Source organism: Onychomys torridus, chromosome 7 (assembly GCF_903995425.1).
Source record: "Onychomys torridus chromosome 7, mOncTor1.1, whole genome shotgun sequence".
In the NCBI taxonomy this organism is placed as follows: Eukaryota; Metazoa; Chordata; class Mammalia; order Rodentia; family Cricetidae; genus Onychomys; species Onychomys torridus.
Window position 1 is genome coordinate 100,643,411 of NC_050449.1, and position 24,075 is coordinate 100,667,485.

At 54.5% G+C, this 24,075-nt stretch overlaps 1 protein-coding gene across 1 annotated transcript; it reads right to left on the reverse strand.

The window, feature by feature from the left end:
- Positions 1-1,311: 1,311 nt before the first annotated feature.
- Positions 1,312-22,742, reverse strand: Gnai2 (G protein subunit alpha i2). Its single transcript, XM_036192750.1, has 8 exons — positions 22,440-22,742; positions 7,269-7,311; positions 6,888-7,029; positions 6,590-6,750; positions 4,260-4,388; positions 3,610-3,893; positions 2,891-3,104; positions 1,312-2,325 (listed from the first exon to the last, which is right to left on the reverse strand). Exons 1-7 carry the CDS (start codon positions 22,555-22,557, stop codon positions 2,914-2,916), a joined length of 1,068 nt encoding a protein of 355 aa, XP_036048643.1. The 5' UTR covers positions 22,558-22,742; the 3' UTR covers positions 1,312-2,325; positions 2,891-2,913.
- Positions 22,743-24,075: the final 1,333 nt, after the last annotated feature.

Here is a 24,075-nt window from a genome sequence, read left to right on the forward strand (position 1 = left end):
ACCCAGCCGCTTTGTTAGGCCGCGGGCGCGGAGCCTCCAAGGCCACACAAAGCTGCTTTTGTGTCCAGCGTCCTCCACGGGACCCGGTGACGTCAGCGTCCGTGACCAGCTCAGCGGCAGCGAGGACGGGCTGTGGCGCCCCCTGGCGGCCGGCGGCAGAGGCCTCGGGGCCCCGCCCAGTTGGGGCTGGTCTTGCTACTCCCAGGAGCAGGCTCGGCCCGCGGCTGCCCTGCTGTTCCTGCAGAAGCACGGTACTCTGCCCACGCTCATTCCACAGGCGCCCAGCACTTCGTTTTCCACACTCAGCCTTCCAATGTCGCCAATGACAGACCTCTATGAACCCTGCCGTGACAGCCTGTCCCCACTCCTCTGATTTGGCGAGGTGGTATTCTAACCCTTACTTTTTTTTTTTTTTTCCAAAATGCTTATTAGCATGTCAGTTATACATAATAATGGGTTTCATGATGCCGTTTCAACATGTATAACTTGCATTTTTACCCTATCAACCCCCGTGACGCTCTCCTTCCTCTCCCCAACTATTCCCTTTTCCATTTTCAATTTTTTAGAAAGTGACAGGAGTTTCAATAGGGTTGCTTCCAGGAGTATGGATGCCTTACTGGGGGCTAGAACACTGAAGAAAAATGTCTCTCTCTTCCTCATCCACCAGTTAGTGTCTGTAAGAGTCTGGGAGAGTTGGGGCCTGCTGAGCCACCTCCTTCCATGCAGGATGTTCACAGGCCCCATCCAGCCTGGCAGAGTTCTACATTTCACCTTCTTGCAATTCTTACATTCTCTGTCCCACTTTTACAATGTTCCCTGAGCCTTGGAGGTGGTTTGGTTTTTTGAGTCTCAATACATAGCCCAAGCTCGTCTGGAACTCTTGGTCAATCTCCTGCCTCAGCCTCCCGTGTGCTAGAATTACAAGCATGTGCCACCACTCCCAGCCTTTTCTGAGTTTGTTTGTCAAGGCCCACTTATCTGTGACCTCATCCCCTTAAACTGTCTTTGAGCTCCTGTGGCAGTCATTATCTCTTGCATTAAAGGCTGGTTAGACACCCTGGGCTACTCCCAACTTGCAAGAACCCTCCAGAAGAGCTCCCGAGTCTGCAGGACTAAAGGTTGCCCCGGACTGCAGGGCTGGGGAGTGGAGAGGTCCTAACACGTAGGTTGGCCAGTCCAGAGGGTTCACTGAAGCTCAGAGCTCCGCCTAGAATGCTGGACACCCAGGGTCCCATCCCAGGTGAGTCACTGAAGTGTGATCCACCCTCTTCTTGTACCGATCCACACCTGGGAGAAAACCACCACCAGCAGTTCTTGGTGTTTTGTTTCTACCTTTTATTATTTCAAATCATGTGAACAATTCCATAAAACATGTGAAAAAAGCAAGGAAGTGTTCAACGCTGAAGGACCCGGGCCTGGGGCGAGGGCATGAGGGGCCTGAGGGGCTTGGCCCCTCAGCAGGCAGCGGCGGTTCCTAGATTAGCGCTAAGGAGCTACATTTAGGTTAATGGAGCCTGGGCCCAGGGCTTCAGGGCAGGGCCCTCAGTGACATTGGCAGTTGTCTGGAACAGCCCTTGGAATCCAATTCCATGGAGGGCAGGGCAGGGCAGGGGGCCGCCCGAAGAGGGATGGGTGTAAACACGCAGACACACTCAAGGCACGGAATCACTGGAAGGGGCTGGGGGCGGGGAGGTGCTGGTCAGGACCTGACAGCTTTAAATAGGTTTCTCTAAAAAGTTTTCTAGGTTTGTTTGCAGTTTTCCTTTTTTTTCCTTTCCTTTTTCTTTTTCCTTTTTTTTTTTTTTCTTTTTTTCTTTTTTTTAAAGCTACGAGTATGAGCAGGCGGACTGCGTCTCCAGGAATGGTGGTGTCTCTCAGGCTTCTTGTGCTTTTTCCTTTGGGGCCTCCGAGCGGCAGAGGGTAGGGTAGTCAGGAGGCTCCCTGTAAACATTTGGACTTGGGTCAGGGCTGGTGTTGGACAAAGCCAGGGGTCTAGGCTGGAGAAGTGGGTACCCCTCCAGACACAGGCCTTGGGAAACTCTGCATGCGCTCCCCTCTCACCCCGGAACAGACAACGGTCGGAAAACCAGAACAGATGCCCAGGAAGGGTGTACCATGGCCACTCTCGGCACCTCAGACAAGGGTGGGCTTCAAACAGGGAGGCCTGTGGCAAACCCTCCCCCAAGTCTAGAGCCGAGGGAGGGGACAGGGGAGCTGAGAACAGAGAGAAAAGATGGGCGAAGCAGCTGGGGGAACAGGCAGGGAGCATGGTCTTCTTGTCCTCATCTTCCTCAGGGGCAGTAGGGAGCAGAGTCGGCGGTGGCCCTGGAGGTGGAGACAGACACAGCCTGGGTTACATGCGACTCTTCTTGCCTCTCTAGACAATGACCTTCTTTTCCTCCCATCTAACTTGTTACCAGGGACACAGCTGTGCCCAGGGACCAGCTTCTGTTGCTGGGTTATAGGGTGTATGTATCAGTAACACTGGCGGTCACTGGATATACACTAGGGTCAGGAGCGCTGGCCTGGGCCTGGGCCTGGGCTTCTCAGGTCTGAGAGACAGATGGCTAAGAACAAGTGTAAAGCTGGTCAGTGAGCAGTGGGAAGGCCAGGTCTCCTACATCTAGACTAGGCTAATATGACGAGCTGGTGAGGAGGCAATTTCTTCCAAGGAACACTGACTAGGCCTCCATTTCTGTGTATTCTGTGTATCCATTTCTGTGTTTCCCTCTCTTGTCCTCTGGTCCCCGATTGCACTGCCCACTCTTGCTCCTTCAGGCTGACTACCCCCAAAGGACCTCCCATAAGCCCCCAGCCCCATCCCCTCTCTGAACTCAAGGGTCTCACTACGTTGTTTTCCAGCACCCTGCCTTCCCTCCTCCTGACTCACCATCCTGCCAGGCCTGCTGCCCCTCAGAAGAGGCCACAGTCCTTCAGGTTGTTCTTAATGATGACGTCAGTGACGGCATCAAACACAAACTGCACGTTCTTGGTGTCCGTGGCGCACGTGAAGTGCGTGTATATCTCCTTGGTGTCTTTGCGTTTATTCAGGTCCTCGAACTTGCTCTGGATATAGCTGGCTGCCTCATCATACTTGTTGGCCCCTAAGAAAGACAAATAAGACGTTTATATGTTGAAGGCAGGTGGGCTCCTTCCTGTATGCACAGGAAGGATCTGTGCACACGACAGACAAGCATATAATGTTTGCACAGCACATTCGTGTGTAAGTGCATGTGCTGTATGAGAGATGTTTCACATGTGGACATACTCAAAAGTAGAGGCCCACACCAGGCGGTGGTGGCGCACGCCTTTAATCCCAGCACTTAGGGAGGCAGAGCCAGGTGGATCTCTGAGTTCGAGGCCAGCCTGGGCTACAGAGCGAGATCCAGGGCAGGCACCAAAAAACTACACAGAGAAACCCTGTCTCGAAAAACCAAAAAAAAAAAGAAAAGAAAAGAAGACTCCTGTATGTAGACAGTCCACATTCCTGAGTACCACATATCCTGTGTTTTTCCTTCTGTCCAGATGGGGGCATCCACGGGCCACCAGGTGCCCAGAGGTGCCTCCTGGCCAACACCCCGCCTGTGAGATGGCCTTCAGAGAGCCCACCTGTGTACTCTGGGAAGCAGATGGTCAGAGGGCTCTGTGTGATCTTCTCCTCGAACAGGTCCTTCTTGTTGAGGAAGAGGATGATGGAGGTGTCGGTGAACCACTTGTTGTTACAGATGCTGTCGAAGAGCTTCATGCTCTCATGCATGCGGTTCATCTCCTCATCCTCAGCCAGCACCAGGTCATAGGCGCTCAAGGCAACACAGAAGATGATGGCCGTGACGCCCTCAAAGCAGTGGATCCACTTCTTCCGCTCGGATCGCTGGCCACCCACGTCAAACATCCTATGGACATTGGGTCAACTTAGCTCCAAGGAACAGAGCCCCAGGGGAGGCATCCTTGCATTTCACAGGCTAGCAGGCTGAGGACAGAGACCCGGCCAAAGTGGGACGGCTGCCATGATGGATTCATCCACATTCACTCACCACAACCAGGGTTTTGAGTCTGGTCAGAGGCAGGCTGGAGCCACGTGGGACAGGGGCAGGGGAGGCCATCAGCAGGAAGTGGCTACTGATAAACTAGATGGTGAAACTTTGTGCTTTCCCAATATAGGCCTGAGGACCCACAGAGGGACTGGGGAGTTATGCCCAATGGTTACCTCAGTGGTAGCCCTAAGTATTGCCCCTAACCCTGTCCACACACCCACTCACTTGAAGTGTAAGTCCTTGAAGGTGAAGTGTGTTTCCACAATGCCTGTGGTTTTCACACGGGTCCGCAGCACATCCTGTTGTGTAGGGATGTAGTCACTCTGCGCAATGCGCTCCAAGTCATTCAGGTAACTGCAGGGAGGGAGTAGAGGGTCAGGGAGACCAAAAGGATCACCCTGACCCCTCAGACAGACAAAACCCCACTATTTTCTTCTCTTCTCCCGTCCGTCTCCTCCACCCTCTACTCCAGGCAAGGTCTGGTTTACGTAGCCCAGTCTAGTCTCAAACCCACAATCCTCCATGCCTCAGCCACGAGTCCTTGCCTGCTTCACGGTCCTTAATGAAAGGAACAAACATGGGCTCAGTCCCCTTGTTTCCCGCCTACAGAATGGGACTGGGAGAGGGGTTATGGCTCTGTGACCCTAGCAGTCAGGGTCACAGCCAGACCTGCAGCCAGGACTCAGAAGGTTGGAACTAAAAGTGGGAGGGGCAAATTAGTCCCTGGGGAGATTCCAAACGCTAATCAGTGTAATTAAGGTACCCCCTGCGGAGTAACCTGGTGTGGTCCATTCATACGGGACTAAACGTGTTGGGGCCTGCCAGGCCCAATGGGTCCCTTGCTTAACACCCAATAAAATTGGAGCTGAGGTGAGAGCAGACACCTGCTTGGCAAAGGTCCCTGGGGCCCCTCATCACAAGCTCCTTTAATTAGTATCAATGCCTCTTGTGCAGGGTCCTGGGCCAGCTCTCTGTCTGCCTCAATAGCCTAGTTGTGCCTTTGGGCTGGGTCAGGGCCTTGAAGTGGCTGCCCTCTACTGGTCTTTTGTTCTTGGGGCAGGGGTGCTGGGGCCAGCAGCCAGGCAAACCAGGCCAAAGGGAAATGATCTCAGAGAGCAGGGATAGAACAGAATAACAGGAAGGGCCACGGGGGACCATGACGCGCTTGCTGTGACCTGCATACCATGTTCCAGCCCCCGCGGATGGAGGCCCTAGCTTGGAAGCCTCAAGGTGGGCTCCACACTAATTCCTCCCTTCTCAACCGGCGGGTTCACCCTAGGGACCCTCTGCTGTACTGTGGTCCTGTGGTCTTACTGGACTGTGGTGAAGCTTGGTGTACCCATCCCCTGCCATGCTCCATTCCCATACCCCTCCATTAACGATCCTGTCAAGGCAAAAAGCACTGTGGCAGGGCAGAGCCCGTGGTGACTACTGACCCCAGCTCCCACAACAGTGCTGGGCATGCAGCGATATCTGGGGAATAAAGACACAGAAAAACAGAGGAAGGGGGCAGTGGCCTGGAGACGGCTCCTCATCCTACCCTCCTGGAGTATGGGGCACACTGAAGTGGTTCTGATTGTCAACCATTAGGTTACCAGGCTCACCCCTCCCTGCCTCTATAACCCACAAGCTCAGCTGGTGGCTAAGCCCGTGACTTCAGGGCGGGGCAGAGCTGAAGCCTAGAGGACTCTACAGATTTGGCTATGATCCCAAACTACTAGGGGTGGGGGATGGTACGAGGGCAGTTAGGCCATGCAAGGAGGGCAGAGGAGGCCTGTTCATGTGACTGGACCAGGACTTGGGAACCCCGGCCAGGCAGATCTTCTCCTGCCTACCCTTGGGAGGTCTAGCCCTGTTGAGTACCTAGGGATGTCTCCTACCGCCCACCAGGAGGTCTCAGCAGCCTGCCTCAGTCCTGACACACTACTGCACTGCAGGGGAATTCATAACTATGTACTGGCCTAAAGGATCCAAGCCTGTTGGGCCTCTGGGATTCCTGGGACACTGTGATTCCCCAGCTGAGTCCTGGGCTTGGCTTGGATCCAGAAAAGGTTAAAAGCAAGGTCCAGGCATTAGCTTCTATATATGTGTCATCTCAAAGACACCTCTTCTTCCTCTGTGAGCCTTTGGGCAGCAGGCTGAACTCCTGTGTCCTCAGCGACAGTCTGGAGTTTGTACATGCCATGCCCCTGCCTCAAACCCCCTTCCTGTCCTCCCTCTCCCCCGTCTGGCTCACAGTTCTGCTGAGGTAACCCCTCCTCTGGGCTTCCTCCCAATGGTACTGACACCTTCAGCTGTCATTGCTTAAGGACCTGTCTTTTTCCACTCATCGCTGTGTCCCTGACGCTTTGCACAGAGCAGCAAATGTTCTTCAGAACAATTGTGTGTAAAGACAGATAAGCTAAAGTAGTCGGAAAGCCACTGTGGCTGCCATCATCCCTCTAGATACCACACTGTCCCAGCGCTCACACCCAACCCACCAAAGCCTCCGTGGACAATCATCAGCTTTGGTGCTCTGGGACCCCTTACCATACCCAGTCCATTGCAGTACTTACTAAGCCGCTGAGTCATTGAGTTGGTATTCCCGTGAGCGACCAAAGCAGGCTTGCACACCATGATCAGCCCAGAGCCTCCGAATGACACCGGACAGATCTTCAGGAAGCATACCTTGTTCCTCAGCAGCACAGGACAGTGCAAACAGCTGCCTGGCATCGTCCTGGGCACAGGAATGGAGAGCAGGGCAGTCAGCCAGGTAAAGGAACTCCTCCAGAATGGAACCCAGGTTGGGGCACCCTCAGGTCCCCCAGGACCTGGGAGACAGGTAGAGGGGAGGGAGTGGGGGTGTACACATACCGCACGCTGGGGGTCGGCAAAGTCAATCTGCAGGTTGCCCATGGCCTTGACAATGGCCATGATAGACTGAATGGTGTTGCTGTAGACAACTGCACGATACTGCCGACATTCTTCCTCTGAATAGCCATCTTCGTGGATGATCCTGATCAGCAGAGGTCAAGAGTTACTGTCCACAAACCACAAGAAATCACATGGCTTCCAGGGACTACTGGGGACTGCAGGGATCTGCTCTAAAGATGGGGAATGACCCCTGGCTCAGGAAGCCAAATTGATATAAGTAGCTATGAGGCACTCTGAGACAAGTGGACACCATGCAGGGAGACAGCACAGGATCAGAGGAAGATGATGGTCAATGTCTGGGGACTATCGCACACCACTTACTTCATCTGCTTGACGATGGTACTCTTCCCTGATTCCCCCGCACCTGGAATAGAGGATACAGATGTCAGCAGTAGGCCCAGTGGGTTCTGTAAGCAGACAGATAGCCTAGCTGCCACTAGCCCTGAAGATACTTCTTACCTTCTACACATCGGTGGCACAGTGAGACACAGGTGTAGCCAGCAGGGGCCAGAGTTGGCTAAGAAAACCTATACTATCTGCCCTGTGGTGGGCTCCTGCAGGCCTCTGCTTCCCTAAGCTCCACTGCCTGTGAGGACTCATCACCCCTGCCCTGCATGAGTTCAGGGATTTGGCTAAAGTCTTAAGTCTGCAGGCTCTGTTCTCACATATACAGGCTTGCTACCCTGTGCACTTGGGGCAGAGCTGGCTGGAAGGTACCCTGCATATTGCAGAAAGGGCAGGAACCCCTCCTCTCCCCAAACCCTGAGATTGAGCTGCTAAGCAACCTACAAGGGCCAAAAAGTCACATTCCTGTCCTCTGGATATGGCCCAAGGCCCAGCCCTCTGCTTTCTGGACCAGCTCTGTCCTAAACAGATGGAAAATAGCGCTCTCTCTCTCTCTCTCTCTCTCTCTCTCTCTCTCACACACACACACACACACACACACACACACACACACACACACGTTCTGACTCAAGCTTCTCTGTCCTCTGTCCTCATTTCTCCGGGACTGGTCTGAGGTTTGTTAGTCTCTCCCATGTTTACCGCCACAGTAATTCCATTAAACAAGATCTCTTCTGGTCTCATTTTACAGAGGACATTGAAGTCCAAAGGTTACATTCTTGGTGGAGGACCATGCAAACAGCATTCCAGATGGCACCACAATGCCAAGATGAGGCCCCCTCTTCCTTCCCAGCCTCTGCCCAGGTTCACTCTGCTCCTGCCCCTTCCCCAGCTTCATGTGTCCTGCCAGGCACTGCCTGCCTCTTGATTCCCTCAGGCCTCTGCTTTCACCACTCTCTTGACTGGGTAAGCAAGCCTGCCCCATGTTCCGTTCACAGTAGCCCAGGTCTATCTCCAAGCAGTCCACAGGGTTGGCGGCAAGGTCTATGGATAGGTCAAGCTTGGGAACTCTGTCCTTTCTACTAGGATCCTTTAGGGACAGTCAACTTATAACAGGGCTAACACACTAACGATAACATCATCAGTAATAATGATGGCAGAGTTGGGATGAGCACCCACTGTGTGCCAGGGGATGTTTTATACCTATTGGTTTTTTGTTTGTTTGTTTGCTTTTTTTGTTTTTGTTTTTGTTTTGTTTTTTTGAGACAGGGTTTCTCTGAGTAGCTTTGCGCCTTTCCTGGAACTCGCTCTGTAGACCAGGCTGGCCTCGAACTCACAGAGACCCGCCTGCCTCTGCCTCCCCGAGTGCTGGGATTAAAGGCGTGTGCCACCAACACCCGGCTTTGTTTTGTTTTTTGAGACAAGGTTTCATGTAGACCAGGTTGGCTTCAGGCTTACTATGAAGCTAGAGATGACCTCAAATTTCTGATCTTCCTACCTGGAATTACAATTGTGTATCAACACGGTCAATCTGTTGTCTGGTCCCCCTCCCCCCAAAATAAGACAGGGTTTCACTATGTAGCCTTGGATGGCCTAGAACACTGTATGTAGACCAGGCTGGCTTCAAACTCACAAATATTCCTACCTCTCCCTCCCAAGTGCTAGCTCTTCCCAGTTCTTTGTTACAGTTTTTAAAAGATTTTATTTTGGGTGAAAGATAACTCAGCGGTTAAGAACACTCACTGCTCTTCTAGAAGACCTGGGTTTGGTTCTCAGCACCCACATGGTGGCTCACAACTGTCTGTGACATGGTTCCAAGGACTCTGATGCCTTCTTCTGGCCTCTGTGGGCACCCACACACATGGTGCATACAGACATACGGGCAAACACTCATACACACAAAATTTTGAATAGATCTCTTCGTTTATGTGTATGGCTGTTTTGCTTGTATGTATGTCTACGTCACTTGTGTGCCTGGTGCCTGAAGAAACGGACCAGGAAAGCTGCTGGATTTCTTGGAACTACAGTGATGGTTGTGGGCTACCTTGTGGGCACTGGGACTGAACCTGGATCCCCAGGAAGAGCAGCAAGCGCTCTTAACTGCTGAGTCACTACTCCAGCCTCTAATTATTTTATTTTAAATTATGTGTATGAATATGTGGATGTCAGTGTAGGTACCCACAGAGGCTTCCAGATCCTCTAAAGCTAGAGCTAAAAGTGGTTATGAGCAACCCAACATGGGTGCTGGGAACCAAATTTGGGGCCTCTAGAAGAACAAATACTCTTAACCTCTGAGCCATCTCTTCAGTCCCCAACATTTGAAAAAAATGTGCGTGCGTGTGCATTCAACTTGCCGCAGTGCGTCCTTTCCTCCCACCACGTGGATCTCAGGGATCAAACTCCAGTTGTCCAGCTTGGTGGCAAGCACCTTCCCTGGCTGAGCCATCTCACCAGCCCCATTGCCCAGTTGTTTTTTTACTTTGAAGCATTCTATTTTTATGTTTTTAGCTATGTGTATATATTTGTGCGTCGGGATGGGTGTGTGCACATGCATGCAGGTACCCACAGAGGCCGAGCGGGCGACAAACCCCTTAGAGCTGGAGTTAAAGGTGACTGTGAACTGTGTTCGCTCAGGCCCAGCATTAGGTGGTCAGCAAGCAGCAGGGGCCAAACAAGTAGTAGCAGGTTAGGTTGTCGGGCCTCATCAAGCCTCATCAAGTCTGTTTCCTGTACCCACGTCTCACTAGGGAAACTGAGGCATAGCTATGGCCCTCACAAGAGGGGGTCTGGGCACACCCCCAATCCAGCAGCCTCTCCGAGGGGAAAGTCTGAATTCTTACAGATGTTGCCAGGTGCCTATAATCACCGAGTATCCCACTGTCCCAAGCCTGCTTGCCCGGGTGGCGTGGGAACTATTATGGCACAAGCCTTCAGGCCCTGGGATAGTGTTCTCTCTGGCTTTTAGCCCTGGGCACTGGGGGTACCAGGTGTGACATACTGTGGGTATGAGCTATGGTCAGTCAGTCCTTCAAACAGGGCTCCTTCACATTCTGCAAGCCTGATGGCTTTTCAGAAGGCCTGCAAAGCCTGCCCACACTACCCATCCAACTGAGTGCCAGGCCCACAGGCCTCCATATCTGCCAAGAGAAGGAAGGGCGCAGTGACCACCTGGTCATCCTTCCCACTCGCTCCTCCACAGCAGAAGGAAGGGGACCCATCTTGGAGCAGAGGTTAAAGTTGTGAAAATGTGGGTCAGATGGAGCATGCTGTCCAGACTCCCGGGATAGATCACTGAATGGACCCCAGGATGGGTGTGAAGGGTAATGGCGGCACATGTCCCGGGCACAGGAGTCTTAAGTGAACTGTCCCCTCTTTCATGACTTTGGAACTGCTGGCTATTTGAGGCACTGGCTTCTCTACTGGCCACTGTGGGTGAAGAAGGCATCTAACCCTTCGACCGCTCTCCCCAGAGGTATTGTGGGTACCCATGACCCTGCTCAGGGCCAGGGATGATGGCGTAAACTTGCTTTGCATTTGATTTCCCTAGCAAAGCTGGCAGACACCAAGAGGCCACACCTGAGCAAGCCAGGCCAGGAGCCAGGTTCATATACTTCTTACTCTTACTTCAACCAGCTGAAGGCCTGCTTCCACACCGCCCTAATGCCTCAGTTTCTCCTTTTCAGACCTCTCAAATTCTGAGTTAGGGCATTCTCTATATCTAGCAGGGATCACTGCAAACACAGCCCCCTTTGACAGGTAGATCAAACAAGGTTATGGAGCTTCCATCCTTGGGACTTAGGGAGGTCCCTTTGTCACCTGCAGGAGCTGTGACTCAGGCAGGAAGCAGCGAGAGGCAGGACAAGGGCGTGGTACTGGCAACCAAGCAGGAAGTAGGGAGACGTCAGGACAGAGGCGGGGAAGGAGTTGGAAGCAGGTCATCCAGTCAAAGGTGTGTGAAGACACAGACTCGGTGCTCCGGGAGCTGTGGGAACACAGCATCCTTCTTACTGCCTCGATGGCCCGCTCTCCTATCCTTGCCTGGAGTCTGCTTGTACTCACTCAGCTTCCCTGCCAGCCCGATGCTACTTCCAGGAGAGCTTCCCTAGCAGACTCTGGATTAATGAATGCAGCAGTGCCCAAGGGAAGCCTGCTAAACAGACAGTGGCCTTTGCCACCCCCACCAGGTGCTCCATCCTCATCCAGATGAGGCCAGAGGGGACCCACAGAGGTTCCCTGGGGTGGCCTGGCATTCTCACTAGGCTACACCTCTTCCCACCAAGGAAAACATCTTGGCAGCTTTTGCCTTGAGTCCAGCTGCTGGGCCCACTGCAGGAGGGCAGTAATCAGAGGCTGCTCTGCATAGAACATCTGCTTCTACATGGAGCACTGAGCTCCTGTGGTGAGAATAGACTGGAGGAAGACAGTACCCCTTCATCTGCCTGGGAGACTCACAAAGCCTCACCACAGACGGACCTGCAAATTCAAACACTTGATGTTCATCTGGGCCCCAGCACCTACGACTCTGCTACACGTCCATCTTGGACCCTCCCCTCCTACATTAGCTTTAGATCTGCTGGGATGCTGGGACCTGCTGTCCTCAGTGTCTTCAAGCAGCTAGCTGGTCTACCTTCCTTTTACCTTTGGATCTTCTCCCACCCCAGGAGCGGGGGGCTGGGGTGGGGTGGGGGGCCCTGAATCTAGACCTACAGCAGCACTGCTGCCCACTCTGACCCTTTCTGAGATCGCCATCAGTTTCAACCCTTTCAGGTCTTTGGTACCTCATCTGTGAAATGGAGCCGTGCATCTTCTCCACCCCCCCACCCCCCACCCCGTTTCTCCCCACTCCTCTGCCTCCCAAGTGCTGGGACTAAAGGTGTGCACCACCACGCCGGGCCATGCATTATCTTCTAACAGGAGAGGGGAAGAACCGAACACAAGGCCACTCTCGACACCTCACCCGAGGTTAGCGTGCAGATAAGTTACTCCTGGGCTGGAGAGACGGCTTAGCGGTTGAGAGCACTGGTTACTTTTCCTCTGACCCTGGTTTGACTCCCAGCACCCACATGGCAGCACCCACATGGCAGCACCCACATGGCAGCTCTGTAACCACAATTCTAGATGTGATGCGATGGCCTCTTCTGAGAGCCTACACAGGTACCAGGCAAGCACGTAGTGCACAGATATACAGACAGGCAAACACACATACACTTAAAAAAATAAATGATTAAAAAATACATTATATGAAATTCTCCAAAAATTAAAAAGTATGTTTTTTTTTAATTCTTGGAAAATTTAATAAGTAAATATATATATATATATATATACAAGTTTTTTGAGACAGAATTCCTCTGTGTAACAGACCTGGATGTTCTGGAACTCACTTTGTAGACGAGACTGGCCTTGAACTCACAGAGATCCACCTGCCTCTGGCTCCAGAGTGCTAGGAACAATATGCACCACCACACCCGGTGATAATAAATATATTATATATTATCAACATATATTTAAATACATATTTGCATAATATACATGTATATTATATATGTATGTATAATATATATAATATATATTTAAATATTAAGTTTGTGTGAAGGTGTCAGATCCTTTGAAACTGGAGTTACAGACAGTTGTGAGCTGCCATCCGTGTGTGTGTATGTGTGTGTGTGTGTGTGTGTGTGTGTGTGTGTGTAAGTGCGCGCGCTGGGAATCGAACCCAGGTCCTCTGGAAAGAGCAGGCTTTGCTCTTCACTGCTGAGCCACCTCTCAAGCCCATAAAAAAATATTACATAAAAAGCTGTTACTAGTGTCCAGGCATGGTGATACATGTCTGTAACCCCAGCACCCAGAAGGAGTGAGGCACGGGATGCTGAGTTCAAAGTAAGCCTTGGCTACACAGTCAGATCCTTACCAGAAGGAAGGAGGTCAGCTGTCCCTATTTTCCCCAAACATCACTTCCTACAGCGCACAATGACGGCGGCTCTGTCCACAGTAACACAGGCACAGAGTGGAGTTATCTCATTGAAGAGAGCTTCTGAAGACTGAGAAAAAGCGCAGGGGTCACCAGGCTAATTCCGAGCAGAGAGGGCGCCTGCTGAGGCAGCCTAGGGCAGGAATGAGAACTCACTCCTGCTGCGGGCGGGCAGCTCTCCCACACACCAGGGACTTTTACACAGTGCCGCCTTCTTGTCCAGAAGCCTGCTAGCTGACTCTGTCCACTGACTCCACACACTCAGAAAGCTGGAAAAAGACCTCCCGGGAGACAGCGCCTGAGCTGGTGGGCTCCCCTGGAATTCATGGGCTAAGGAGAATAGCAGCTGACGTGGCAGCCGGAGGGCAGAACTTCTCCTAAGTAGCGGGGACCACAGGGTAGGCTTGGGCAGCAGCCCAGCTCAAAGCCACAGCTCAGGCACACCCATTCTGCCACAATCCCAGTGGGTCACGGCGGAGAGGGGTCTGGGCCCTGGGACGGTCACCCTAAAGGTAGCCCGGCTACTGGAGAGGTGGGCATCTTGAGTGCTGCGCCGCCTCGGCGGTTCTCGATCCTCTCACCTCCCTGCCCCGCAGCCCAAGGGTCTCGGGCTCAGCTGCCACCAGGGGGAGCCCAGCGGCCAGAGACAAAGCAGAGGAGGTGGGGGCTGGGCAGCGCCGGGAATGTTTTGTTTCAGCGAAGCAGCCTCCCCTGCTAAGGGTGGCTGGGGGAGGTGCCAAGACCCTCAGCTCCAACCCCCTCCCTGGGAAGCCCCCAGCCAGCCTCAGCGTCTGGATACACGGGAACAATGCGAACGGGAGGGAAGACAGGAGGGGGAGGGCGCAGCCAGACAAAGGCTCCAAACCCCAGGCCTCTCTTCCTTCCTCCAGGTGCGCGCCTTTGACCCCCTTGAGCCCTCCGAGGCTCTGCACGGTCTCACACTGGGGGGGGGGGGGGAGCGGGACAGGGAGATGACAAGGAGGTGGGGTTTTGGAAGGATCCAGCAACACCTCCACCCGAGTCTGTGGACCAGCCTTCCACCAGATGCCAACAAGTCAGTCACCCCTATGGGGCCTCAGGCTCTAAGTCTTACCACCTGTAAGAGCCTGGAGGCACTGAACCAGCCCCAGATCATTGGTACAGCTCTTTTCCTAGCTTTTTAAAGGACTCCTTTAGCTGGTCTTCGTGTGCCCGAACAATGGCTGCTTCTTCTGAATTACTGTGGCCGGCCCTAGGTGAGAGGCCTGCCACCAGGGCCTCAGTGTACCGATCTGTGAAATGTACCCCTCATGGGAATGTGGCAAGCCCAAGGCCTACCCTGAGCAGCTTTCCTATATGGTCTTAGTCATTCCAAACTGTCTTAGGGCCCAACTCGAGCCAGCAGCGGTCCATGTGTGCACAAGTCGCTGTACTCAAGAGCCAGCAGTGGTCCATGTGTGCACAAGTCGCTGTACTGAGTACAGCCTGAGATCGTACAATGAGGAATGTGGGGATTGGGTCCCTTTGTCCCCAGGCCTCGGTGATGGGAGGAACATAATCCAAGCATGGTCTTTCTAGCACAGCCCCTGTGGAGGCCCAAATTACTCAGGGGCAGAGAATCAGAGCTTGCTTTACCCAGCAGGGCTGCATCAGAGGTTGATTGGACCACGGGCCTGGGTACCAGCTGTTTGGAAGGGCCTACAATTGGCTGTATCCAGCAAGGGGGAGGCCTTTTGCCTCACCCCATGGCATAGTTATAAAAAGCCCTTTTGAATAAAGTTCTGAGCCACTGGGTACTGACCCAGGTCCTCCAGAAGCTATCCTGTGTTTCCGTCTTTCTTCTCAGCTAGGCCTATCATTCTGCCTAATTTCTAATTCTTCTCTCCTCCTCATAGGAACCCTTTAAAAGGTGGGAGCAGCCTCCCACAAGCCCTAGCCAAGAGGGCCTGTCTGACAGCAGAACCCCTTGGAAACCCCACGGGGAGGGAAACCCCCACCTAGCCACAGACCTGAGACCTGGAGGTCAAGAGAAGCAAGAGCACCTGTAGCCAATGCCACCAGCCCACACAGCAGCCACGTCCAGTCACCACACAGCGCCAGACACACTGAAGCCACCGCTGAGTTAATATGCACGACAGAAGCCTTGTAGGAACATTGTGCCGGTCCACCTGTCTGGCCAAGTCCCACGCTAGGCCACCAGCATCAACCTCGTACCTGCCAGCGTTCCTCTAGTCCAGTCCTTTTCCCTCCGACTGCAGGTTAGGGAAGAGGCACAGTGCTAAGCTTACTAAGAATGACGTGAGTATTATAAGGAACACGGGCCAAGAGCAAAGGCAGCAAGACAGGAGCCACGTGGAGGTGAAGCCATGGCCGCAGACAGATTTCTGTTTGGACAGCAGAAAAGCTCAAAGAATCATAGGTCTCACCTTTCAGGGCAAAACAAAAGAGGGCTTAAGACTCCTTGAGGCGGGATCCCCAAGTACCCACAGACATATGTGCACCTCTAAGAGGAGCAGCCGCTTCGGCTTGTCACCTTAACACCAACCCGTATGTGTGTGTGTGTGTGTGTGTGTATGTGTGTGTGTGTGTGTGTGTGTCACAGACACCAAGGGCTACGGTGGCTGGGCAGGTGCACAACAACTGCTTGGGTCATACCCTAGCATCTCTGCTTGTATGTCCTCAGTTTCTCCACCTGCGAGAAAGATACCGGTGTAATACCTATCCCGGCCTCACAAGATTAAAGAGACCTCGCAGGGTCTAGCATCAAATAATAACCAAGGTTTGATCAGAGGCAGCTGCTGTTAGGAGCAGAAGGGAAACTGAGGCATGATGAATGAAGGGTACCCAGGTTCAGCAAGTAGTGATGGGGGACCTTAGTCTGGGCCGAAGCAGGGGAAACCCGGAGTGAGCTAATATGGGGCCGCTCCGCTTCCAGGCATTCATCTCTGCCTGTGGCTGGCCTTCCTGCTCGGAGGGCAAGGCCGCTCGGGAATCTAAGAGCGGCTTCTGGCCTTCCTGCTGGACCTCCCCCTGGTGTCCCTCTCCAGCCACCACTTCCTGTGGCTAAAGGAGGGGCCTAGAATCCTTCTGGGGAGCAGGGCCGCTGGCGTCTAGGCCCCAGCACTTGCTAGGACAGGATAAGGCCGCCAAGGGCCTAACCTAGTGACTGGGTGTGGGAGGCCCGCAGGAACTCACAGGTGAGCCTGGGCAGGTGTGAACTTCTAGGCCTTCTGGCTGGCAAAGTCCTAGGTGACTCAGGACCCACACTTCTGCACTAGCACCAAGCAGCTCTCTGGCCTCTTCCTCTTTTGGGCTCCTCCCCCCCAGCTGCTTCCTCCTTTTTCTCTGATGGGGACACCATTTCCCTGAGAGGCCCAGCTACATGACTTCTTGTCCCCACTCCTGCTAGGCACAGCAGGTACTGCCATCAACATCCTCAGTCCTCTGAAGCAGTTGGGGTGGGGGCAGCATCCCCCAAGGCTCAAAGACACCTTCTCCCCACCAAGCCTTTGACGACCCCACTTGGACTCAAACTGGCCTGGCACCCTCTCAGAGCCAAGTATGCAAATTCCAAAGGCCTACCCTGAAGGGCAGCCCAGCAGTCATAACTCAGTCCTGGAAGATTATGGTTCCCAAACCACCAAGAGAGGCTTCAGACCCAAGAAGCACCATCAGGGTGAGGGTGGGGCTGGGTTTAGTAAGAACAAGAGCTTTAGGCAAAAGACAGGGTGTGGCTGGACGGGAGGCCCCACCCTGCCTGCACCTGTGGCTGAGGCAGGGGCTTCCTGATTGCTCCAGGTACCAGGGGCAACACTAAAGGGTGCAATCCTTTGCTCATCCCAGGGTACCCCGCAGAACAACCTTAGACACGATCCAAGAGCCGTGGCCTGCAACAACCTGCCGACTCTCTTCTCAGTGAAACCCCAGTTTGAACCCATGGAGCCAACTTCTGCTTCCCTCACAGCACCAGGGTGAGTGGAGGCGGTAGCATTCAGGCTCCAGGTCACACCTCTCATCCTCAGCTGGTGGTAGGGGTGGGGTGCCCTAGTCCCTCAGTGGCTAAAAGCTTCCTGGGTAAACAAAGTTGTTTCCACCATCCTCCAGCCGCCAAGTGAACCAGTGACTTTTAGAAACAATTGGAGAGGGATGCAGTGAAGGGTGCAGACCGAGGGAAGAATATACAGGGCCACAGTGCTTTCCTGTGGTCCAAGCACCAGCCCCGTCCACCAGTGCTAAGGAGGCCTGGAGACATCATCTGGATTGATCACCACAGCTGCGGCCCCACCCCTACCGTCACTTGGTGGACAAATCAATGTTCACCTTACTTCTCAGATCAGCCAACCCTACAAGCTTCATAGACCCAAATGAGCCCTGACTGTGCCCACTCCAGATCTGACAGCTTAGGCTCTGACTTGACCATAGTGGGTGGCTCGATGCCGCCTGAGCAAGCTTCTTGTGTAGAAGCCTGTGTGCCCTCAGCTGGTTGCACTGGACCTCCGGCCACAGCAGCAGCTTATTCCCAGTAATGGCCACCTGTTTGACTATGATCAAAGGACCACCACCACCACCACCACCACCACCACCAGGGATGCCCCTGGCTGAGCTGTCCAGATTCACCAGTTCAGGAATATCCTTTAAAATATCTAGTCTCTGCTGATTCCTCTTTCTGCCCAGGGTATTGAGCAGGGTAATGTTGGCTGTACCAGTACTGGAGGGATGGGCAGGGCAGGGCTAGGCAAGATGCAGACAGATGAGGTTAGAAATGGCTTGGACCCCCCACTCCCTCCCTAGCGTGGGAGCCCATCCAGGCTCGCCTGGGCAGACAAAGCCTTGCCCCGCCTGGGGGAGGGGTGGGAAGAGACTTTGAGGCCCCAGCAGACCAGCCCCCCATTCAAGTGCTAATGAGCTCCAGCAGGGGAGAAGTGGGTTAGGGGAGGGGGCTGCCTGTGTGCCAGCCCACCTGGCTCGAAGAGCTGTACCACACCCCCAAGGCTAGGCCCTCAGAGATTAGGGCTTTAAGTCCCTGGAACAGTCAGTCACTTCATCGACAACAATTCTTTGCAAACCCTGGCCTCCCACTTGCTGTGAACCTCCTGGGGGCAGGAAGGGAGTTCCCCAGGGTCCCCATACTGTACCCAGTCCAGAGATAGCCGAGGATCCCTCATCTGTTGTTTTTTAACCTCCAGGCTCTGGTGCACTAGGCTCACAGCCTGAGTTGGGCAGCTCTCTTGGAAGGCCTTCTTCACCTCAAGCAGTGCAGAAGGTGGAGCCAGGATTCTAACTTTTTAAATTTTATTTTACGTGCATTGATATTTTCCTTGCATGTATATCTGTGTGAGGGTGTTGGATCACCTGGAATTGGAGTTATAGACAGTGAGCTGCCATGTGGGTGCTGGGAATTGAACTCGGGCTCTCTGGAAGAGCAGCCAGTACTTTTAACCCCGGAGCCATCTCTCCAGCCCCAGGATTCTAACTTATATCCACAGGACCCCCAGCCTCAGGCCAGGAACCATCCACCAGAGTCTGGGGAATTTAGGCCACATCTCCTATCTCTGTGCCTTTGTTGAATTGGTTTTCTCTGCCCTGGTGCCTGGCATTGGCCAATGGTGAGCCATCTCATGGGTAAATGGTGTTCATTTTCCAAGCTACCTAAGGACTGCTCCAGAAGGCCTCCCTTCACAGCCCCCACTAGAATGGTCCCATTGCCTAGCTAATCAGGATCCTAGGCCAGCCCTCCCATCTACCTCCTAGATGGCAGCCCCAGGATTATATTTTCATTCTCTCATGCTCGTACAATGTCACTCACCCCCAAGGGCTGTGGCCCGTTCCAGAGTGTGTTCAAGAGCTTCATGGTCACACACACACTTATATGGACCAATACAGTATGCCTGCCTTTTGCTAGACACACCGACAGGCCGCAGGCCACAAAACTCCCTTCCTTTTCCTTTTGCAAACCTACTGAAGCCTGGCTTTGAGCAGTACCAAGCCTGGGACTCCTGCAGCACTGCTCAAGGCTGAGCCCATTCTCTCAGGCAGCGCTGGAGCTACTCAACTGTCCCTGGCTGTATCGCTGCAGCTGTCCCAACACAGGTGACGGTAGAGTCTCTCTCTCACATAAGGTCCCTACTGTGTGTTGTGCCCCAAGACAGGCTGCGGGGTGGGCAGCAGATCTGCAATGGATATGGGGCAGACGATCTCTGAAGCACCTGCATCCCACCACTCTTGGTCACTGGGTCTCCCAGTGAGCACTTGTTACCTGCTCACAGTGCGCCAAGTTGTGACTCGTGACCTCTACCTATCCATCCCCCAAATCAAGTTCACTACATACATCCTTCACTCAACACGCAAAGGAAAGGACACAACCCTGCCTTACTGCCTCAAGGGCCAAGCATGTTCTAGTGGGAAAAGTGGGAACCCAAGGAGCAGAGATGGTGCATCAGCCTTGGTGGGACTCCAGGGAGGATTCTGGGAGATCTATGAATGGAATTATTAAAGAGCAATCGAGTAGGAAAGTTACAAAGTCCTGTGGTGAGACAGAGCGCAGTATCTATACTCTGAGCCTCTGTGGAGCCCACAGTGGACATTGTTTCTCCTGGTGTGTCCAGCTCAGGCTGTCACCAGAGCACCAAAGTCCACCTGGACCTAGCTAGTCAGTCAGATTGAACTAGGGGGGTGGGGGGTGGGAGGTTCCCCTGCAGTAAGACTGGTATCAATTTCTCGACTTGTCCCACTAAGCTGCCAGGGGAAACTATCTTGCTAGTGTGTACCACATCTGCCTCTGCCCTGGTGACAGTGACTGCCCGCCTGCTGGCAGGGATACAGGGTATGGAGGGAGACAGTGTGCGGGTGGGGCAGCAGGCGAGGTTCTGGCTGGGAGGGAAGACTGGCACTTGCCCAGCCTAAGTCCCCGTTGCCTGGACAGAGTCTCTAGCTACGAAGCACTGGTGCCTGGAATTCTGAACCTGCTACAGCTGGGATCACCTTATTCCTTCATCAGGAAGGGAATAACAAAAGCCAGGACCCCTTCTCAGGTAGCAGTGACAGTGGGCATGCAGACCAGGTTGTCCATTTCAGGCAGAGCCCTCAGCCCTTGGCTGCACACCCTTTGCAGGGTCTTCGCCTCCTCTGACACAAGTCAGGGATTCCATTTCGGAGGACGGCAGGGCCGGAGTGACAGGATCCTGGGATGGCTTGTTCCCACGATCAAGTGCTAAGCCAGATCCTGTCCCACTGGCTATTGCCAGTCTAGTGTAGGAAGGGATACCGGCTCCCACCTCGCCTGTCCTGAAAGCTGAGCTGGGCTCTAAGGAGGCAAGGAAGCCCGTCAAGGCTAGAGCAAGCCTTGTGTTACAGGCCGGGAGTCCTGTGCAACCAACCCCCTTTTTCCTCTGGTCCAGGCCCCACATCTCCTTAGCTACCACAACAACTGCAATAAACCTGGGAGGGGCTGGGAAGGGGCTCCAGGCTGGGCACCGGGGGGTGGCGGTCCCGGAAGTGCCCTCCGTAGGCCCAGCAGCAGCGGACATGCCGCCGCCGCCGCCGCCGCGTCGACACCCACTCACTGCTCGCCGCACTCGCAGCAGAGACAGGAAGAGGCAAGCGCCCAACGCAAAGCAGCCCAGGAGGCCGGGCCGCCGCCCCTTCCCGCCCCTTCTCTTCTTCCCCGCGGCAGCCGTGGAGCGGATGCCATTTTGAAACCTCCGGGGCTGTGCCCCCAGGCCGGGTCCGCAGGGACAGTCAACAGATGGACCCATAAAGACATACATGTTGTTTCTCGGCCACAGGCCTGGCCAAGAATGCCAGGCTTCCCATAGCCTGCAGGCCCCGGGGCGGCCCTGGGACTGAGGGGCCACACCCCCCCACAGACTCCCCGGCCGATCGCTGCTGCGCGGCGGCGGCCTTGGTCCCCGCAATCCGCACGACCCCATCTTTCCAAGGGAGGCCGCCACAGGGAACCACTCGCTCTGCCTCCCGGGGACAGACTGGACACAGCCACCAGGCTCACCGCCCTTACCAAAGCCCAGCTTGGATGCTTCGGAGCGCACGGGGCTACCGGTGGCTGACCCCCCCCTTGCAGCTTGCCCACCACTCCCGATCACAGGAGTCCTCGGCGAGCCAACAGGTCCGCTCGGTATCCTAGGCCCCGGGCCAGGCCTTTCGGCCCTGGGTATGCGTGAGAGAGCCCCAGCACCCGCCAGCAGATCTCTTCAGACACACACACACAGGGGCAGCAAGATGTCGTTTGTCTTCACAACTTCCACTTCCCCCCCGCCCAATGCCAGCAGCCACCATCTTCCTTGGCCTTGGAAGTGGCAACAACCCTAACTCCTCCGTGTTCCCTCCTACTGCCCAGACGCCCCTGGCCCCGGCCCAGGCGAGCCTTGGAAACTAGGAGACACATTCCCAGGGAATGGAACTTCCCACCGATGCTTGAGGCCTGGTCCCTCTTCCCCAACGTGACTCAGTCCAGCCTCTTGCGGGTGGGGAGGGGGTGTCTGCCCACCTCAGCCTAGACCCACTCTAGCCCTGGTTCCCCCTCCCATCAAGGCCCACCTGGTCCAGGAGGGGCCCAATCCAGGGAATGCCAGGGTGTGAGAGGAGACTTCAGAGGGGCAGATGACTCGGGGGTTGATGCCTGCAGAGAGAGACCTGGTGACCTGGCAGAGGCGCTACAGGGGCTCGGGCTAGAGGGGACTTAACAGTCAGTTTCCCCTTGGGCGCGTCTTGAGGGGTCAGGGTGCACAGGCAGAGGCTAAGGACTTACTCGGTGTAAGGCTAGGGAAGAGAGCGAGTGGGTTGGGGCATGACAAGGGTCCCAAGGCATGCTCGCTCGTGCCAACAGAAGCAGAACAGGTGGACTGGAAGGTGGGAACCAGCAGGGTTCTGAGGGTTTCAGTAAAGCCTAAGGAAATGCAAATGTAGTGCAGGGGCTGCGTTCCCCGAGACTGGATCGTAAGGAGCAAAAGCAGGGCTTGGTGTCCGGGTTTGGGGGTCTGGGGATCTGGGATGAGGAGTTGAGGGTCTGAACTAGAGTCTGGACGGGGATTAAAAGTCTAGACCAGTCCAGAGTTTCCGATCTTAAAGGGGGGGGTGCTAGGGGTTTCAAGCGCAGGTGTAGATAGTACCCACGCCGCGTAGTTGCGGGTCCTAGTCTGGGGATGAGCGCTGAGAGTCCGGGGTCCCAGAGCGGGGCGCTACCTCACCTAACAGCAGCAACTTCACCTCCCGCGCCGCCTTCTCGCCGTCCTCCCTCAGGTTCTTGTCAATCATCTTGGAGCGCTCGGCTGCCGCCTTGTCCTCGGCGCTCACGGTGCAGCCCATCCTGCCGTCCGCCGGCCCGGCCTGGCCCCCACACGGCCCACGGCCCGGCTCGGCCCCGCCCGACCCACTCCGCTCCCACCGACGGCCCTCTGCGGGAAGCTCTCGGGTCCGCAGTTCCGAGCGACTGCGGGAGGCGCCTTCCCGGCCGCCGCGCACCGACGGCGGGGCGGGCCAGGGGTGGGGCCCGGGCGAACCAAGCCCGAGACTGGGCCGGGGCGGGCCTGAAGGTGGGGCCAAAGGAAATTTGGGGATGGTGATTGGCCGGAGGGCGGAGCAAAGGGAGAAGTTAGGCGCAGTCCAAGCCTGGGCGCAGGCTGAAAGCGGGCGGCAACCAGGGAAGGCTTTAAGGGTAGAGCTCACGCAGGCTCAGGCCTCTGGGCGGGCTGCAAGGCGGAGCTCGGCTCCGATTGGGTGCTGAGAGCCGAGGGCTCTGTTTCAAGACCCGTTGATCTGGTAGCCCAAGGGTCGCGACTGGCTGCCCTCTCTACAGGCGGAAAAGAAACCAGGACTCGGAGCTTTTGTGAATTAAAAGAGTGAGATGGAGGAGGTGTGTCTTCACTTGCTAGAAGTGAACCCATAAACTTGTTTGGGGGAATCTGCTAAAGTCGGCCCTGCGGACGGCAAATGATATCTTTCGGGATCTCGGTTTTCTTTAAGGCGGTTTTTTTGTCTAAGATGCACCACGCCAAAAAAGCAAAGACAGTTGATTGCTGTCTTTACACCTTTGGACTATCTTCTCTCATCTAAACCTTAGTCCTTTTGCCTAAGGAGCTGGAAAAAGTCTGCAGGCAGTAATCCGGGGCTTCAGCCAGGGACCAGTCAAACTGGCCTGTAACAGGACAGCTAGAAGGAAGAGAGCGTTGCCGTTGGACTTAAGGAAACAGCCGTTGCCATGATCTTACCATTTGTCCCTTTCATTCTTTGTCAGCCTCTAGAGGTTTCCTCAATCCCGGGTCTTTTCTGGGTAGTGGCTGCAACCCTATGGCTGAGCAGAGGTGGAAGTGGAGATGTTTCAAATCTTTCTGATCTGCTTTTTCAAGGAGTCTGTGACCCCCAACTTTGATTGGATATTTGAAGCGTTTTCCAAACATTATGCAATAAGGTGTTCTGTATGGGCCCAGACCAAAGCCTGCTCTCTCTGTCTGGTCCAGTCATCTGAATGTCTTTCCTGTAGAGGGAAGCGGTTCCCTCAGAGATCGTTGTGCCTGAGGCCAAAGCTCAAGCGGGCCCGCCCCAGGCATGTATTCGTAAAATAGGATGAAAACACACCATGCTACCTATGGGCAGAGATATGCTCTATACATCCACCTGTAGGACCTACCTCCAACGCGACAGATCCACAGAACACATCATGAATATGGGCACACACACAGCCCATCACGCTCTACTACACACGGAGGACAGACAAATCCCTCTCCAAGCCAGCCCCTTCCCCCGCTGCCTGCCCCGCCCTATGCTTCAGAGCTTTGCTCCTCTGGCCTCCCTAGCTTGCTCCTAGCAACAGCCAACAGCTCTCTC

Coding starts and splice junctions, on each gene's coding strand:
- Gnai2 (XM_036192750.1), bottom strand. CDS start 22,557: ATGGGCTGCACCGTGAGCGCCGAGGACAAGGCGGCAGCCGAGCGCTCC. Junction 6,751..6,887: donor TTGCCGACCCCCAGCGTGCG/GTATGTGTACAC, acceptor TCCTGTGCCCAG/GACGATGCCAGGCAGCTGTT. Junction 3,105..3,609: donor CTGCTTCCCAGAGTACACAG/GTGGGCTCTCTG, acceptor TGTCTTTCTTAG/GGGCCAACAAGTATGATGAG.